The sequence below is a fragment of the Vipera berus genome (assembly GCF_964194415.1).
Source record: "Vipera berus genome assembly, chromosome: 5".
In the NCBI taxonomy this organism is placed as follows: Eukaryota; Metazoa; Chordata; class Lepidosauria; order Squamata; family Viperidae; genus Vipera; species Vipera berus.
Genome location: NC_138207.1, coordinates 56,976,417 through 56,994,326, shown reverse-complemented (window position 1 = coordinate 56,994,326; position 17,910 = coordinate 56,976,417). Strand labels below are relative to the sequence as shown.

Sequence of the window (17,910 nt, the reverse complement as noted above, 5' to 3'; positions counted from 1 at the left end):
TGGAAACAGAGCTCCATGTGGATTAGCCCTCAAATTAGCTTGTATTCCTGGAGACAACCTTGCCTCCTTTTCTTTTTTCTGATCCTGACTCTTCCACCTTTTCATTACAGGCCTTGCTTGTAAAGATTTCTATCTCCAATAAAACAAAACTATATATTTCAATATTCAGTAAAAAAAAACCTTAACATATAATAAGAGACGGGAGGAAAAGAAAAAAAAAGAAAAGTCAGGATTAGGGTGAAAAGTATTGTCGATTCACAACCACAATTGAGCCCAAAATTTCTATTGCTAAGTGAGACAGTTGTTAATTCATAAATGTTCCCCCATTTTACAGTCTTTCATGCCACAGTTAAGTGAATCAATGTAGCTGTTAGGTTAGTAACACGGTTGTTAAATGAATCTGGCTTCCCTATTGACTTTGCTTTTCCAGAAAGTCACAAAAGGGGATTGCATGACCCCAGGACACTGTGACTGTCATAAATATGAGTCAAGCATCTGAATTTTGACCACATGACCACGGGAATGCTGCAATGTGAAAAACAGTCATAAGTCACTTTTTCCAGTGCCATTGTAACTTCAAAAGGTCACTAAACAAACTGTTGTAAGTCGAGAACTACCTGTAGGTAGGTACGTAAAAATAAATAAATGGTCTTTTTACAATTCCATCTTGTTTCTCACAGGCAGGCATGGCATCCCCAGAGGTTCCTGAACAACTGATAATTGCCTTGGAACCAGAAGCTGCATCAATTTATTGCAGGAAACTCCGCCTTCATCAGATGATAGACCTAAGCAGCAGACCGCCCGTCAATGGCTACACTCCAAGTGAAACTATTGCCTCAGGCTTCACACCAGGTACCACCCTTTTAATCAGACTTTGATTGGATGATGCACCTAATTCCTGCACATTCCACACATTTTTCTTACGGAAGTACTTAAGACAAATTTTCTCTCTGTAAGTTGGTCTGAGTTTGATAATGGGGAAACCAAGAATGAGGTGCCACAAATAAAACACTCAGTTGCTACTTAGCTTTCTCCTGGGATTGTGAAATTTACACACAAACATGCGTGGAGGTGTGTTAAAGATTCATTTATACCACTGTAATCAAACTGTGAACTGTTTGCAGTTTTAGAGAACAATAAACTGCTAATGGGTGTTATTTACTGATTTAATTTAAATAAATGTTTTAAGAAATGTGTATGGCTGTGCAACTCAAACATTTGCAGCTCTGAGAGGCATAGAACAAAGTTAGGAATAGATATAAAATGAAAATAAACATTTCTAATTAAAATGTAGTAAACAATAATGAACAGTAATCCAAATTTACTGTTTTATTTATTTATTTATTTATTTATTTATTTATTTATTTATTTATTTATTTATTTATTTATTTATTTATTTATTTATTTATTTATTTATTTATTTATTTATTTATTTATTTATTTATTTATTTATTTATTTATTTATTTATTTATTTATTTATTTATTTATTTATTTGGAAACTATGAACTCCAGACAGGAAGTTTAATCATCCTGGCTCCAGGGCCTAAGGATATGCCTAATTATGGCAAAAAAGATAATATGTGAAATTGTTTTCCAAAACTGGAGAATAAAAGGGAAAAAAACCCTTGCTTTTCCTCATTCTTTAACCAACCATGCTAATATTTGCGAACAAAAGAAAACATAAATGCATTTTAGATTAGATAATCTGGACCACTGTAAACTGGAAGAGAGTATAATTTCAACCTGAGAGAACCCTCCCGCCAGGAATTCCCAGTGAATCTCTGATTCAACTTATTCTGACTGCCTAGGGCAGGGCTTTTCACCCATTGTACCACTTTTAGGATATGGCAACATCTGAGTACCACCAGTTGCTTAACAAGGTGTCAAAAACTTGATGACCCCCCTCCCCCAAAAGGAAAAAAGTGATGAAGTACAGGTAGTCCTTGACTTACAACAATTCGCTTAGTGACTGTTCGAAGTTACAATGACACTGAAAAAAGTGCCCCCAAGCCACAGCCGAGCAGGACACCTGCCTCCCCGGTGGCGCTCTTCCTCCTGTCCGAGGTTTTCATTGTTGTGAGCATTTCTGTTGAGGATTGGCAGCGGGGGTGGGGTGGGGTGGGTGTTTGGTTTTTATTCCCCCCGTCTGCTGGGTGGTTGCAGCAGGTTTTGGTCACTTCACATGACCCTGGGACACTGTGACCGTCATAAATATGAATCAGTTGCCAAGCATCTGAATGTAAATCACAAGACCCTGGAGATGCTGCAACATTCCAGCTGATCGGCACTTCTTCTGGGGTCAGAAGCGCCAGGATCAGCGCCGAGCTCCAGCTGGAGCCTGGTGCTGATCTTGGTGCTTCCACTGAGCCCTTGACAGCCCTGCAGCTCCAGCCATCTCTCGTTCAGGCTTGTGCGAAGCTGCCACCAGTTCAGCTCATTCCCCTCCCCAGCTACCACTTTTCCAGGATGGTCGCGTACCACCTGCCAGGTGCCAATGTACCACGGGTGACTGACTTACTTACCTGGTCTAAGGCCTTTCCCTTCATCTTAGCTATAAATGGGAGGGAGAGGGAGGAAATAACAACTAAAACTCCAAGGACAATGATAATAGTTTTTTTTATTTTGTTATGTTGGGAATTGATGGGAGTCAGGTGGCATATACACTGATGATGATGATGATGATGATGATGCTGTTGTTGTTGGGCTTGGGATTCAGCAATCACAAAATGCCCGTTGAGCAGAAGGCAATTTTTCCGGCAAGATATCCTGTTTGTTTTGTGGACCTATGGTCATTGCTGGAGATAAGAATGATATAAGATGGTCGTCTTCTGTTTTCCAGCATTCCTGTTTCCTTTGAGGTTTTTCAAATTAAAATAATCTTTAAGAAATAAGAGGGAAAAGGGAGATTTAATGAGTACAAAGGGAGTGCCTAAAGACAGTTTGTTGTGAGTAGGCATCATGTGCATTTCTCTCCTATAGATTAGCTAGGATTTACTAGGCAAATGATCTGCCCTAATGTCAGAAAGATTCTCTTATTCATAGTTATTTATAAATTAATAGCCTAACTAATAACACAATAAGGGATGTGGTGGCTCAGTGGGTTAGGACGCTGAGCTTGTCGATCAGAAGGTCGGCAGTTTGGCGGGTCGAATCCCGAGTGCCATGTAACAGAGTGAGTGCCTGTTACTCGTCCCAGCTTCTGCCAACCTAGCAGTTCGAAAGCACGTAAAAATGCAAGTAGAAAAATAGGGACCACTACGGTGGGAAAGGTAACAGCATTCCGTGCGCCTTTGGCGTCTAGTCATGCCGGCCACATGACCACGGAGACGTCCTCGGACAAGCGCTGGCTCTTCGGCTTTGAAACGGAGATGAGCACTGGCCCCTAGAGTTGGAAACGACTAGCACGCATGTGTGGGGAACCTTTACCTTTACCTTTAATAACACAATATTGCAAAACTACTTTCAGCAGAATTTGCTTTGTTTATCTTTATGGTATGTTTGTGGCAAGTTTACAATAAAAGGTTTGGTTTATATAGAATTAAAAGCTTTCCAACTACCATCAGTGTCTACTTTGAGTCAATTTGTTGAAAGAATTATACCAAGTGCTCCACCACTTTGGGACTAGAGTTTTGATTATCAATGTGTGGGTTGTAATTTGTAACCAAATGATGACCAGCCCACTTTCCTGCATCCGCTTTCTGCTCCAGGTACACGCAGCCTTGCTTTTGCTCTTTTATACTCAAGCCGTTTTCTCTCTGTGTCACCACTAGCAAAAGAACACATTCGACGAAATCGACAGAGCCGCACCTTTTTGGTTGAAAATGTCATAGGAGAAATCTGGTCCGAGTTGGAGGAAGGTAGTGTCCTTTCCTTTTGCTCTTGCTGGTTTTGCATTGCCAGCGGAATTGGGTTCTCTGTGAAACGCTCGTCTTGTTCCCTTTGGTGCCTTTAAGATTATTCAATTCTAATAAATGAAGGCCACATAAAGGCTTATTTGTAAATAACACGTCTTAAAAATTCTAGGGACTACTGAACAAAACTTCTGTAGTTACTTCCATACCCATCCACTGCTTTCCATAATGTGGGCATTGTCTAGAGGTGTGGACCTGTTGTCAACACCAGACAGGTTGGCTAAAGAATTTTAGAGTTTGGAATTTATCCCTCTGAAAGATGCCCTGCCTTTGTAATTTATATACTTGGGTGCTGCTTTTAAAGATTGTCCTAAATTGTCAGCTGATCCATGGAAGTCAAGATTGTTAGCAAAATCTTGCTAATACAAGTCATATCATACCAAGGCTTTAATTTTTCAGTGGCTTTTAGCCTGCTTAAACACACAATTCAGCATGCTTTTAATAAACTCTTATGCCCCATGTAAATTAATTGAGTCATATGTCTTTCAGAAAGAGAATTTTTTTGGGTAGCGGTATCCTAATCATTTTTTAAAAAATTCACCACCATCTAAAAGTAATTGTAATTTTGTTGGTCTATGAATTGCTTAAAAAAGATTTAGACTGTGAACCGGACTGTAAATTCTTTAAATAATAAAACATTTGCTTCCCAAAGAGGATAATAACAGTGAAGCAATAGAACTCATTCAAGAACAATTTATTTTTATATATTTAAACATATTACAAATTTAAAAACCACCCATCTCCCTCACAGAGGGACTCTGGATTGTGAGTGGTGCACAACTAAAATATAAAAACATAAATATTATATTAGGAGGCAAGAATAGTTAAATTTAAAGTTTAAAAGGTGGGAGGAGGGAGGGTCTTCAAGAGACTAACCAGCCCCATGGCTGCATGTTCCTTTGGGAGCCCCAAGCAAGTTGGCAGAGTGAAGTCTTCAGACATTTCCAAAAGGCCAGGAAAGTGGGGGCCCACCTCACCTGTTGGGGGGGGGCAAAATGTTTCAAAGGGCAGGGGCAATGACAGACAAGGCTCTCTAGCTGGATCCTGCCAGTGACAATTCTTTAACTGACAGGTCCATAACTTTCTTCTAGACAGTGTCCAGATCAGGTTTCATATTTTGTAGTCACACTTGATTGTTACACTGGTTGTGGGGAAAACCTTGAACCAAGATCATGCTTCAAGCATTTTTAACTGATGGGCTCCCCAACATTACTTCCCTGCCTGATTGGGTGGGATGTAATGTAGCTTCCAGATACTCTTCAAGGACAGCCCCATGTAAAGTGCTTTGCAATAGTCCAAACGAGATGAACAATTGCAGGGTTGTTAAAGGCATAATGAAAGGACAATGCTTTGAGGTGAAGGAACCACTATAAACCTATTTATCTTTATTAACTCACACATTATTTAAAGCAAATGACAGTATAAATAAGACATTGTAGTTTTCACTCAGTACTCTGTTCAAGCATCAGTGGCTAAATGTGCTGTATTCCTAATTTGCTTTCCATTTTCAAATCACTGCCTACTCAGTAGCAAATTAACTCATACAGTGAAATATATTTGTAGCTTTTGGCACAGGCGCACAGGCTTCAGTTACATGATTTATTTATTTTTGTAAACCACTTGTGATTTTTATGAAGTGCCTTTTAAAATAAATGCAAAATACCCATCGGGGGAGAAAACCCAACTGTTTTTATTCCCTTTGAATTAACAGGCGACCGTTATATAGTTGTGGATGGGGGAGGAGGAACAGTTGACGTGACTGTGCACCAGATCAGGTTACCAGAAGGACACCTGAAGGAACTGTACAAGGCGACAGGTGATGTGGATTCCTCACTCCTACAGTTTATACAACATTTATTTTTTTCACTCAGAGAATAAGGTTAATAAGGTTTGCTGGAAGTCATGTAGCCTGTTCTAAAAGAACCTATCTTTTAAGAAAAACAAAAATTGGCATTATGGTGCCTCAACTTTATTTGCTTCCAGAAATGAAGAAGAAATCATACAGTGCATTGGTTCTACTATATAATTTTATCCCTCACGTTCCTTACGAGTTTTTCTGGGTTACTGAGATCAGAGTATCAGTTTATTCTAATAGGCACTTTAAATGAAGAAAGTATACATAGGAACAGCTACATGAGTACATATATTATTCACTTGGGGACTTCTTGAGAAATGACACATTCAAAGAACATGTTATGTTGTGGGATCATCATTTTGGCTAGCCACAGACAACCTACTATCCATGGCTTTTATACAGATGTTTCATTCTTCTCCATGAATGGACCATCTGATGGTGCCAGGATGTCTCTCGCATAGATTTCTAGACACAAATATGGCTGGATACATAGAGTTAGAGCTGTGTCCCCTTATACACGCGGTGGCTCAGTGGGTTAGGACGCTGAGCTTGTCGATCAGAAGGTCGGCAGTTTGGCGGGTCGAATCCCGAGTGCCGCGTAACAGAGTGAGCGCCTGTTACTCGTCCCAGCTTCTGCCAACCTAGCAGTTCGAAAGCACGTAAAAAGGCAAGTAGAAAAATAGGGACTGCTACGGTGGGAAGGTAACAGTGTTCCGTGCGCCTTTGGTGTCTAGTCATGCCGGCCACATGACCACGGAGACGTCCTCGGACAAGCGCTGGCTCTTCGGCTTTGAAACGGAGATGAGCACCAGCCCCTAGAGTCGGAAACGACTAGCACGCATGTGCGGGGAAACCTTTACCTTTACCTATACAAATATGGCATGTTTGGCCATGGGCATTTTAATGGCAAAGAACAAATGCAGCTGATTCCTGCTGTCATGTGGTGTCCTGATCATATGGGAAAGATATTGAAAATTCATGGCAATACTCCCATTGCCTTTGATAGCCTTTTATCACAGCAAGAACATGCTTGAATTTTCTAGGCAAAATCTTTATAAATCCACTAATACTCCTTAGTGTTAGCATATAAAATCAAAGATTTGATAATGCCAGTACGAGTTGACATATTTCTATGGCTCACTCACAAGACCATATTGATGTTACTATCTCTTTTATATGAAGTACAACAAAGCGATTATTTTAATTTCTACTGACGGGGGTTTAGCATAATAAATGCTATAATTCATTTTCAGTTTGGCCCATTTAGAAGATGCTGCCTTCCATCACTACTTTTCAAGAAGTTTTCCTGATTGAGGCAAAATAGATTCTGGGTTTACTGTCAAGTGTTCCTTCTCTTTAGTAATTTGGGAAATGTATGGAGATGGTTTATTATTTTGGGGCAGTAGGGGCAGAAGATTATTTGTAGCTGTTTACATGATTTGCTACAGATTACTAACGTTCTACAACATCCAAATGTTGCATCTTTTTAAAAAAAAAATTATCAGAATTTTACAGTACATTAAAAGTGTAAAAAAATGTGAAAAAAGAAAGCATAGCTTTTTGACTTTTGACTTTTCTATCCAGTAATTACCATCTTATTCTTTCCCCCTTCCTCTTCCCCCCTTACTAATTCACAAATTCATAAATCATCAGTCCTCTTAGCAAAATCATGTAAACCTTCCAGTCTTTTTTTTTAAAAGTCTCAATTATTTTTTCTCTGACGGTCTGTTATAATTCTAGGTCTGAAATTCCTCCAGAACAAATTATACAGTCTCTACACTGAGTATCATGGAGTTATCCTCTCAACTACAGACAAAATATTCAAGTCACTTTTGAAGTAATTTAGTTACTTCCCTGTAACCTGCATTTCAAATTAGTTGAAAGGATTTAATAGCTTTATTTACTGATATTAAATTAAAAACTGACACTGAACAGCAAGTTATATAGGCTTCTGGGAGAAACATCCAAGGTTTTGGAGGCCTCATGTGCCTATGAGATCAAAGGTGGTAGATCCTTAGTGATTTTGATCTACATTTAGTCATAACATGCTTAAGTAGATCTAATGGGACTGGAGTTAATCATGATTATCAGTCTCCCTGATTTCAGTGGTTCTCTTCTATACCTGGATGTATAGAATCCAGTCAAGATTCTAGAAGCTTGCTTTTTTTTAAAAAAGCATATTTCTATACACATACATTTTTTGCTGTGTCTTTTCTTAAATAATATTGTCTATTAACAATAATATTTCTCATGCAGGAGGGCCGTATGGCTCTTTAGGTGTGGACTATGAATTTGAAAAACTTCTGTGCAAAATATTTGGCGAAGATTTTATTGAACAATTTAAAATCAAGCGGCCTGCTGCCTGGGTTGATCTGATGATAGCATTTGAATCTCGCAAGAGAGCAGCAGCTCCTGATCGGACGAATCCACTGAACATCACTCTACCTTTTTCTTTCATTGACTACTACAAGAAATTTCGAGGTCACAGTGTAGAACATGCCTTAAGGAAAAGCAAGTAAGTCAGAAATTAGTCAAACAGTTCTCTGGCTGTTTTTGTCTGGTAACAAATCATATGGAGTCACTGATACCTTTTTGGGGGGGGGAATAAATGTGCGTAATATTCATCGTAGAAAAATCCAGAAAGTTTCTTGTGGTTCAGTTGCATGAAATATGAATAATTAATTCAAGTACATCTGGACAAAATTGCTGACGATAAGGAACACTAGCATATAAAAAGTTCCCCCCTCCTTTCCCAGCATTAAGATTGTAAAATTGCCAAACCCAAACCTCCCTCCTTAACTAGTCCATTACAAAAAAACAAAACCACAGCTTTTTCTGCCCCTTCCTTAAAATTGCATTTTGTGAAATTGCTCCATTTAATCATCAGGATGTAAACTGTTTATCATAGCATCTGCTAATGTAAACAATCTTAAAGTCGTGCAAGAAGGATGTGGGATTTCCCCCCCCCCTGATGTTTTAGTGCAGGTTCGAGTCCCACCAGGCTCAAGGTTGACTCAGCCTTCCATCCTTCCGAGGTAGGTAAAATGAGGACCCAGATTGTTGGCAATTAAGCTGACTTTGTAATAATGCCGCTTGGGGTGTGTGTGAAAGCCCTAATAAGCAGGCATATACATAGAATGAAGGCTACTGCTAAGCTTGTAAGCCGCCCTGAGTCTTCGGAGAAGGGCGGGATATAAATGGAATTAAAATAAATAAATAAATAAAAATAGTAACTATGTAAAAGTCAACGGCATATCTTTAGAATTTTTAAAAAGCACCAAATGACTCTTGTAACAGGAGGACGAAAAATCCAGCTCTCCACTACAGAAACATTTCTGGTCACACAAAAGATGACACTTGAATTTCACTAACTGGCTAGGCCTCATTGTCATCATGCTGTTCTGATCCAAAAGGCTCACCAACTCAAAAGCAGCTCTTGAGAAAGTGAGTGCCCTTCCTTGTGTTTGGCTAGTTGCAAAGCCTGTAGTCATCTTTAGAAGCATGGCCATCAAATCAAGATCTTCCTTCAGATGAGAAGCTCTGCCTGACTGCAGGGAGAAGGGATGCCAGGCACAAAAAAATAAGTTACATTTCAGTTGCAGAATAGGCAAGAGTTTCCTGCCAGTTTTAAACAATATTTCCCTTCTAGGGAGTTGTAGGTGTAGAGGTGTACACAGGAATGTGGGCTGACCTTTCCTTGAGACTTCTCCATCTTGATGTTAAACTGAAAATGGGACTGCACACGTGAGATTGATTCCTGACATGATAGAGCATTAACTGTTTGACCTCTGACCCTAAAATCTTGGTTCCTGCGGGACAACAGCAAGGCTGGAGTTGAAGGGGCAGAGCTGGTGTACATCCTTGTACTAACCTTCTGCATGTAGACTTATGAATAGTCAGTAGGACCTTGTTCAGTCTTTTTCCCAAATGGAATATTGATCAAACTCTTCACATTCCCTTATTCCCTACAAAAATTTGCAAGACATTCTTAACAGGTACTATGTTGCTCCTTTGACTTCATGACTATCTCCAAGAATGTTTCTTAGAACTAGGATGGTTTTTTTTAAAAGTTGCTTTCTTTTTTTTTCAGTGTGGATTTTGTAAAGTGGTCCTCCCAAGGAATGCTGAGAATGAGTCCTGATGCAATGAATGCCCTCTTCAAACCTACAATTGACCAAATTATAGAGCATCTCAGTAGGTATTAAGGGTGTATAAGGCTTTAAAATAGTCATTAAGAGCCAGAACATTCAGAATTTAGAGACCGTCTCTTCACAAAAATTATTATTCCAAAATGTTTATCATATTGCCCTTTTTTAGCAGTTGTTAAGTCTGAATGTATAAGTCTTTTTATCATAATTCCCACTGAACATATAGCCTGAAAAATACAAATTCAATATGCCAGAAATAATTATGTTTGGGTTGAAAGATTATCATTTTTGTAGGAGTATCACTGAGATTATCAGGTTATATATGAAGAACATTGCCCATTTTGATTTACTTACACTATCTCCCATTGTGAACAGAAGTATCTGTATATTCCCCCATAGGCACACATACACACCTTTGTTCCTAGCCTTTTTATCATGAGTTTATTCTCATGAGACTAGATTCTTCTTTCACTGGGTGCACTTATTTTTCTGACCCCATCGATTTCTTTCTCTGCTCAGGTAATATTTTTGAAAAACCTGAACTGACAAATGTAAAGTTCCTGTTCCTTGTGGGTGGATTTGCAGAAGCCCCACTACTACAACAAGCTGTCCAGAATGCTTTTGGTTCAAAATGCCGAATCATCATTCCTCAAGATGTGGGGCTCACAATCCTCAAAGGAGCCGTCCTCTTTGGTCTGGATCCTGCTGTCATTAAAGTGCGCCGTTCCCCCTTGACCTATGGGGTGGGGGTCCTGAATCGCTATGTAGAAGGGAAGCACCCTACTGAAAAGCTGCTAGTTAAAGATGGCACCCGTTGGTGCACTGATGTCTTCGACAAATTTATCTCGGCTGACCAGTCGGTGGCACTTGGTGAGACCGTGTCCCGCAGCTATACCCCTGCCAAGCCTTCTCAGCTGGTCATTGTGATCAACATCTACAGCTCAGAACACGATAATGTGAATTTCATCACTGAAGCTGGAGTGAGGAAGTGTGGCACACTCCGCTTGGATCTCACTGGAACTGACAAATCCGTGCCAGGCCGGAGGGAAATTAAAACGCTAATGCAGTTTGGAGACACTGAGATTAAAGCCATGGCAATTGACGTTGCCACTTCTAAAAGTGTAAAAGCTGGTATTGATTTCTTAAACTACTGATTTTTTTTCTTTTCTTTTCCATGGCCCCCACCACCTATTGTTTCAATGTTTTGTTCACTGGCTGCCAAAAACATCCTGAATTTAGGCTAGATAAATAAAGCATAGAAGAAAAAAAGCATCAGGATTTTTAATTATTCTTTGCTCTTGAAATTACCAATTGAAAATCTGAGCAAGGAGTTACCAGGTGCTATCCAGTAAACATATTTGAACAATCCAAATATGTAATGAAAATTAAGCACTAAAATATTACTGCTCTATTTATTCGGGAGACATATCGCTTTACTTGATGTCTTTCATATGCTCTTAATTTTAGGGCCTAATAAACCTATTCTACATTTAGGGTACCAACTAATCTACTTTTTTTTGGAGCACTAAAAATGAAATTTATAATCATGATTTGTGGCTATCAGTTTCACAGTAGAAATATGTTAAGTCTTCAGCAATTTTAAAAGCCAACCTCATTTATTTGGTGAAGTAGAAATACTGGAATTTAAGCATGTAAAAATGCAAATGAACAGCTGCTGCAAACCAGGTTTAGAAATTGGGTCTTTGTAGCATGAAACTTTATAGGATCAAATGACATGTTGGTTTGGTGGGGGTTTGCTTCTGTTCAGTGAAGTTTTAAGTTAGTAAACCTGTTAGAGGTGCAATCTTATTAAAGAAATTGATCAAATCATAACATTTGCTGGAAGTGCTGAAGCAAAAAGTTAAATTAATTTCTAGATAATGCCAACACACATTACAACATTATTTTAGGAAAGGAATTCCTCCTCCCTGTGGAAATAAGTGGCATTGCACCTGAATAATTTGCCATTTATAGTTTTAAAAGCAGTTGTAATTCTCTGTCCAATTAATTAACACCAACTTTAATTCTGCAGCACTGATGTTTGCATTTCTCCCTTTTTCAATATTGGAATAGGAATGCTTTCCAAAGACTAAACCAATTCTGTAAATGTGAAAGTGTCCCTACTTCCCATTTTACTGTTGGCCAACCTCTGGCTTTATTTATCTATACCTCTCTTCAGCCAGTTCTTGTACAAAACAAACAAGAGGGTGTGGTAGCAATAGTTAACCAGAGATCATCTCTGTCCTCAGGTTGTAGAATGAAAGAGTCCATTTTCATTGCCTTTCTCAGCCATGCCAAACAAAGGAAAACCTTCCTGTGTTGATCCTAGGGAGTGATATCTCATACAAGTGATAACATTTTCCTGGGACCAACTTAATTATTTGATAAAATAATTCATATAACTCCACAGAAGTTACTTAACATTTCATTAAGGAAAAAATAACCAATTAAATTTACAATTATGTACAGCAGAGGTCCCCAACCTTTTGGGCACCAGAGACCGGTTCCGTGGAGAAAGGGTTTCCCACGGACCGGAGAGTGCGTGGTTTTGTGTGCTGCCTTCATCCCACGGATGGGGCTTTGCTTGTTTGTGCAGACTGGTTGCTGGCATGCCAGGGCCTGGTACCAGTCCACGGACCAGTGGTTGAGGACCCCTGATGTACGGTGTTACGTTGTTTACCATTCTCTGCAAAAATAACAGCCCTCCCTACATCTTCCCTTTGGAGTAACTGCATAAACTGATACTGAAGAAGCTGAGTGTTCCTTGAAGGGAATGTGCTGTCTTCAGTTTAGCTCCTTGTGAGCTTCTTCTATTAATGTGACCAATAGCCTGAGTACTGATTCAGGAAAAGTAGCTTCTCAGCAGAGGAAAAAGAAAAGTAGTTGAGCAATGTTATTTCTGACCAGAAGAGGGAGTACAGACATTATTTCTTAGAACTTAAATGGCTTCCAAGGTACAAAACAGTACTTTATATTCAATGTGAGTGAAGCTTTAACTGACAAACTTATTATCCAAGAAGAGAATGAAACATCAGTCTCACATAGAAACTGACTAAAACTCTAGTGCCATCTTGTCCAAACTGATGTCATCCAGTAATGTTGACCTGTAAATCCCAAAATTCCTAGATAAGATGTATAACCAGCAGCCATGTATAGGAATTCTGGAAGTTACAATGTCAAAACATCCTAAAAGCACTACATTGTGGAAGATCCCTAGCAAGAGGGGGGGCTGCCTTTGCTTAGTCTGTATAAAGCTGTCTATGCCATGGACAAATGATACAACTACAGATGATTTGATGAAAATACACTGCCAGCCTAGTTTGTCTTTCCAGGCTAACAACTTGCAAATACGAAGATTGCCTCCAGTTGAGCATTACAATTCAGGCCTTGATAGGTAGCTTAATTCCAACATGTTGGATTTGAGGCCAAATTCATGACAGCAGAAGGTCTGTTTTGTCAGCTAGAAGCTGACACTTTTTTCACAACACTGACAAAACACTGTCATCCACCGTAATACATTATGCTTTCAATATGCCTGAAAGCTAATTGTTTAGCTGGTTCTTTTTCCCTATTAGCTATGCATGAGTGAAAATCCATAGAATCATTTTCCTTTCCCCCCCCCCCTTAAAATCTCAAGATTCCTTATTAAGCACTTACATAATTTAGGGAACAACTTTGCATCATGCAAACATTTTGATTTTCTGGGAAGAATTTAAGGGTCCCTTTGCATTATATCCTATAAATAATATTTCCTGATAGAATGAGAATAAGCTTTGATTTACTATCAGAGGAATAGATTGGGTCATTTCAATTACAGCATCTTATTCCTCCAATAATTATTCTCCTGGAATAATTATAAAGTATGCATGCTGGCATTTCTTTTATCCTGACTGCTGTGTTTTTAAAAGCCCCCCCCCCCCATGAGTGAGTGAATGCCTTTCTGTAGCTTTCAAATAAGCAACTCCATTGGAATGAGCTATGAACAAAAATTTTTTGATGTATATACAATATTTAAATATTGTACAGATGTTTTCTTCCTGAAAGTAGTATTTTCTTGTACAGAATGATCTTTATCCCTGTTGATTTGCATCAGTGTTTAATTTTAAATAATATAGTTTCTGCCATGACTTCAGTAATTACAGGCTTTTAAAGATGACAAGGGATGTAATGCACAAAGATGATCTTATAATAAGGGGAGTGAAGTGTCAGGATGTCAGACAGTACCACATTATTCTCTGTGCTACACAAATAATAGCTTGCAGACTGCTGGATTTTTCATTCTTTTTGCTTTAACAGGTATAGGCTGCCTTAATGCTCTGCATCTGTGCTCTGCTTTGGATAATACCTACTCTATAGAAAGTAGAAGATCAGTTACCACATTATCACACCAAATGAACTCCTGTTTCAAGGCATACGTTTTGTTTTAATTACGTCTCTTCTGCGAGACAAAACTGAACCAGAATGAAGCATCAAAAAGGAAGGGGCTCTGGTAATGGCAGATGAGTTGAAGTTTGTACAGGCCTGTGCCATCCTCTGACTGCAGACCACATATCAAATCAGGAATCAGCTCAATATAAAATCACACATTGGAGGCTTCAGTGCCTGGATAAGCAATAGACCAGTTTGTCAACATTGGCCAAGTTTACAATAGGTGGACTTCAGTTCCCATGCTGGGTGTTGAAGTCCACCTGTCATAAACTTGCCAAGGTTGAGAAACTGCAATATACCAATGCTACGTTTTCTGTATTATGAAATCTATATCCAAAATTGTGGAACAGAGTTGAGTCACACAATCCCATTGTAAGACTACAATTTCATTTTTTCCCCTAGTCCCATGACTACCTTGGATTACTATTATTGCAATAGAGTGCTGTTTTAAGGCTTAGAATTAACATAACAAGGGCAGAAATAATTAAAAAGTGCCACAAAGGAAGACTTGTTTGCTGTTCAATACTGTGACTTTAAAAGTCACAATTAACTTTCATGAGTGATTTTTTTGAAGCTGCAACACCTTTTTTTCACAGGTGTAAACAAGAAGCTGAAAAGGTCAGACTACTTCGAGCAATAGCAAAAAAAAAATGGCACTGGCAGGAGATGTGAAACATTTCCTTTTCAAAGTACACAAACCCCTTACATAATGGAGATACAAATTTTAACCCAAAACTGCACCTCAGAAACAAGCCTCCAAGTGAGCAGGGGGGGTTTGCTCCCCGGAAATGGGTTTATGAACTTCAGTGCTTATAACTTACATCAGAAAAACTGGATACAACTAATTTCCATCAGATTTCAGGTTTGTTGCAGGAAGGAACATGTTAGGGATGTTTAAGTTATCAGTAATTTCCCCCTCAAACTGTTGAATTAATTGTCAGCTTGTGTGAGGAATATACTTTCCAACATTTCTGCAAATTTCAGTCACTTCAGATCCTTTATATTCTTGCTTATTCATTTCTTTCTTTGCACAAATGCCCTCTGGTTCTAACTGAGGAAGGCTGCTTAGAATCAATTCCCAATCTGAATTGCTTTTTAAAGCCATAGGTTAATCAATCCACTTTTAACAATTTCCCCTTTTTACATGGTGAACCAAATTCAAAGTGGATTCCTGCAAACCCCCCCCCCCCTCTCTAGCTTATATTTATTGAAGTATCATTTAATTTTAGGTTACTTTTAATGGGTTATATTTCTGATATAGAAAGCTTGATAGGAGCATGATTTATTTTTGTATTTTTTTATTTTCCTTAAACAAAAGTGCATGCATAGCAAGCATCTGTACTTCTCTCTCTGTCTTCGTGAATCAAGCTATCAACAAACTAGCTACTGTTCGAGGTCCAAAATATTATATTCCTGCATTATTGAGAATCCACAAAGTGTTAACATGTCTAGCTTGTGAGAGGTCAGAGGTCCTTTAATTTCCGCAAAAAAGATTTGTTCCTTTTTCAAAAGTGGATTGCAATAATCTTAACATTAACCAGTTGCTTAGCAGTGCAGAGTTTACATGAGAATACTGCCTTTGGATGGAGACATGTAAGAATCTGATCTGATTAATGCCTCAGTGTGCTTCGTTTTGTATGCCTGCAGCCAATGAAGGGAGATAACTCATGCTCATGGAGGGCTGCTATGCTTGCAAAATATATAGTGTAGCCAACAAACCACTTCAGCTATAATCCTGCCAATAGAAGTACAAATATATCAACTGATTTGCTCTTTTGGAGCTTCTGCTACTTTTAGTTTTATATCTATATAAAGCTTTCAACAATTTACACACACAAAATATAGAATGCCACTGAATAAGACAGGTTTTTGGAAAATATTTTTCCTCCCTGTTGTCAACTCTGCCCCAAACTCAGCATAATTTTGCTTGATGTTTTCTCCGCCACTCAGGTTCCACTCCCCACCCCCACCCCCGCTTCCTAAAATAATAGTGGAAATAGGATAGATGTTTAATGGAACAGTTTAGCAATAGAATATGTAATGCTGTGACAACTTCAGGTTTTATTATGAAGCACTATGCTACATTTAAAATAAATGGTAAATAAATGCTTGCTTATAGGTAGAATTTATCCTAAGTTGGTAGAAACTTATCAAAATGCGAGTAGGAAGCTAAATTTTTTACAAATTATAAGCTATATCTATTATCTGCTGGTTTCTCACAAATGGGCCAACTAGGTTGCCTAGTTGTGAAAAGACAGGTTCAAGTCCACTCTCGGCTACAGAAATGTTTTGGGTGACTTTGGGCCAAAGGCTTTCTCATCACCCAGCTGATCTCATGGAGTTGTCAGGAGGGATAAAAATGAAGGAGGAGGTCTCAAGTGCACCACTGAGTTCCTGGAGAAAAAGGCAGGATACAAGAGAAATAGATAATGAAGTTATTCAGTGAAGTAATCTAGTAAAAAAGTTGTAAAAGGAAAGCTTGGTCTACTGATATAATCTTCACCCTGAGCAGCAACTTTACATTCTGCTTTCGGTAGAAGTTTGCGCTTGGGCAAAATCTTAAGAATTCTGGAAACTAGAAATATTGTCAATCAAATCTGGGCTTGCTAAAAAAAAGATCTCAACCATTTCTCTGCATTCTGTTTTTGGATAAACAAATATATTGATATTACAAGATCTACTTTTCAAACAAAGGTCATGTAATTATTATAGCAAATTGCAATACTTATGAAAAAAAAATCCAGGGTACATTTTGTGTAGGTTGCAGAGCATAAGGCCAATCTATATATCTATGCTTGAGTAACTTCTAAAACAGATTATAAAAACAAATCTGCTTGGTGTGATTTTATTGACTGCCTTCCTTGTTCCAGATTCTTAAACACTAAATTCTGACGATTACAGCTTGTTACAGCTTGAAAACACTGCTGTTTAAAATTTCAAATAAATTAGTAAATCACGTTGGAAGTCTTGTTTTTTTGTTATTTTATTAAAGGCTTCTTGTGTAAAAGTTATTTTCTATTCTATACATTATTCTTTTAAGCTTGCAAGTATTTTCAAATACTTTTCACTGTTCTGCTTTGCCTAGTATTTGTCAAATCTGAAATTGGATATTCCAAATTTATTTTTGAAATATACTAAATACTGTAAAATAACCTTATATAAGAAACAAATAAAAGGGGGGGGGGAACCCGCCCTGAATCCAGAAACAAAGCTATTCTTTAGTATTTTTGCTCTCCAGAGGACTTCCCTTGGAAATTGTCATTTTTTCTAATTGATATCCAACATTCCTGAAAATTAAAATCGCTTTGAAATCAGAGCAGCAAAATCCAGCGTATGCTTTATAGTAATCACCATGAGGTTTAATGGCTCTTGCTAACCAGTAAGCAACACCCTACTAGTTTATCACTCATGATACCAGCTGTGTCATCTGATGCTTTCCAAATAATGGTGGAGTTCACGCCGACCATGAATCGTGGATCTAAAATCCCATCACCCTGGTGCTATCGAATATATATATTCTTGTGCAGAAATCCTTGAAAAACCGAGTCCTTCCGGTTTCTTCAGTCT

The 17,910-nt window shown here is 38.4% G+C and overlaps 1 protein-coding gene across 1 annotated transcript in view; it reads left to right on the top strand.

The window, feature by feature from the left end:
• The window catches only part of HSPA12A (heat shock protein family A (Hsp70) member 12A), a gene marked incomplete at its 5' end in the record, with an annotated part of 58,064 nt that extends 46,929 nt beyond the window's left edge, over positions 1-11,135 (top strand). The window contains 6 exons of the mRNA XM_081328311.1: positions 681-852; positions 3,772-3,858; positions 5,624-5,728; positions 8,024-8,282; positions 9,858-9,961; positions 10,435-11,135. Coding sequence (XP_081184437.1) covers positions 681-852; positions 3,772-3,858; positions 5,624-5,728; positions 8,024-8,282; positions 9,858-9,961; positions 10,435-11,069 — 1,362 coding nt within the window. The 3' untranslated portion in view covers positions 11,070-11,135. The remainder of the gene's footprint in view (positions 1-680; positions 853-3,771; positions 3,859-5,623; positions 5,729-8,023; positions 8,283-9,857; positions 9,962-10,434) is intronic.
• Positions 11,136-17,910: the final 6,775 nt, after the last annotated feature.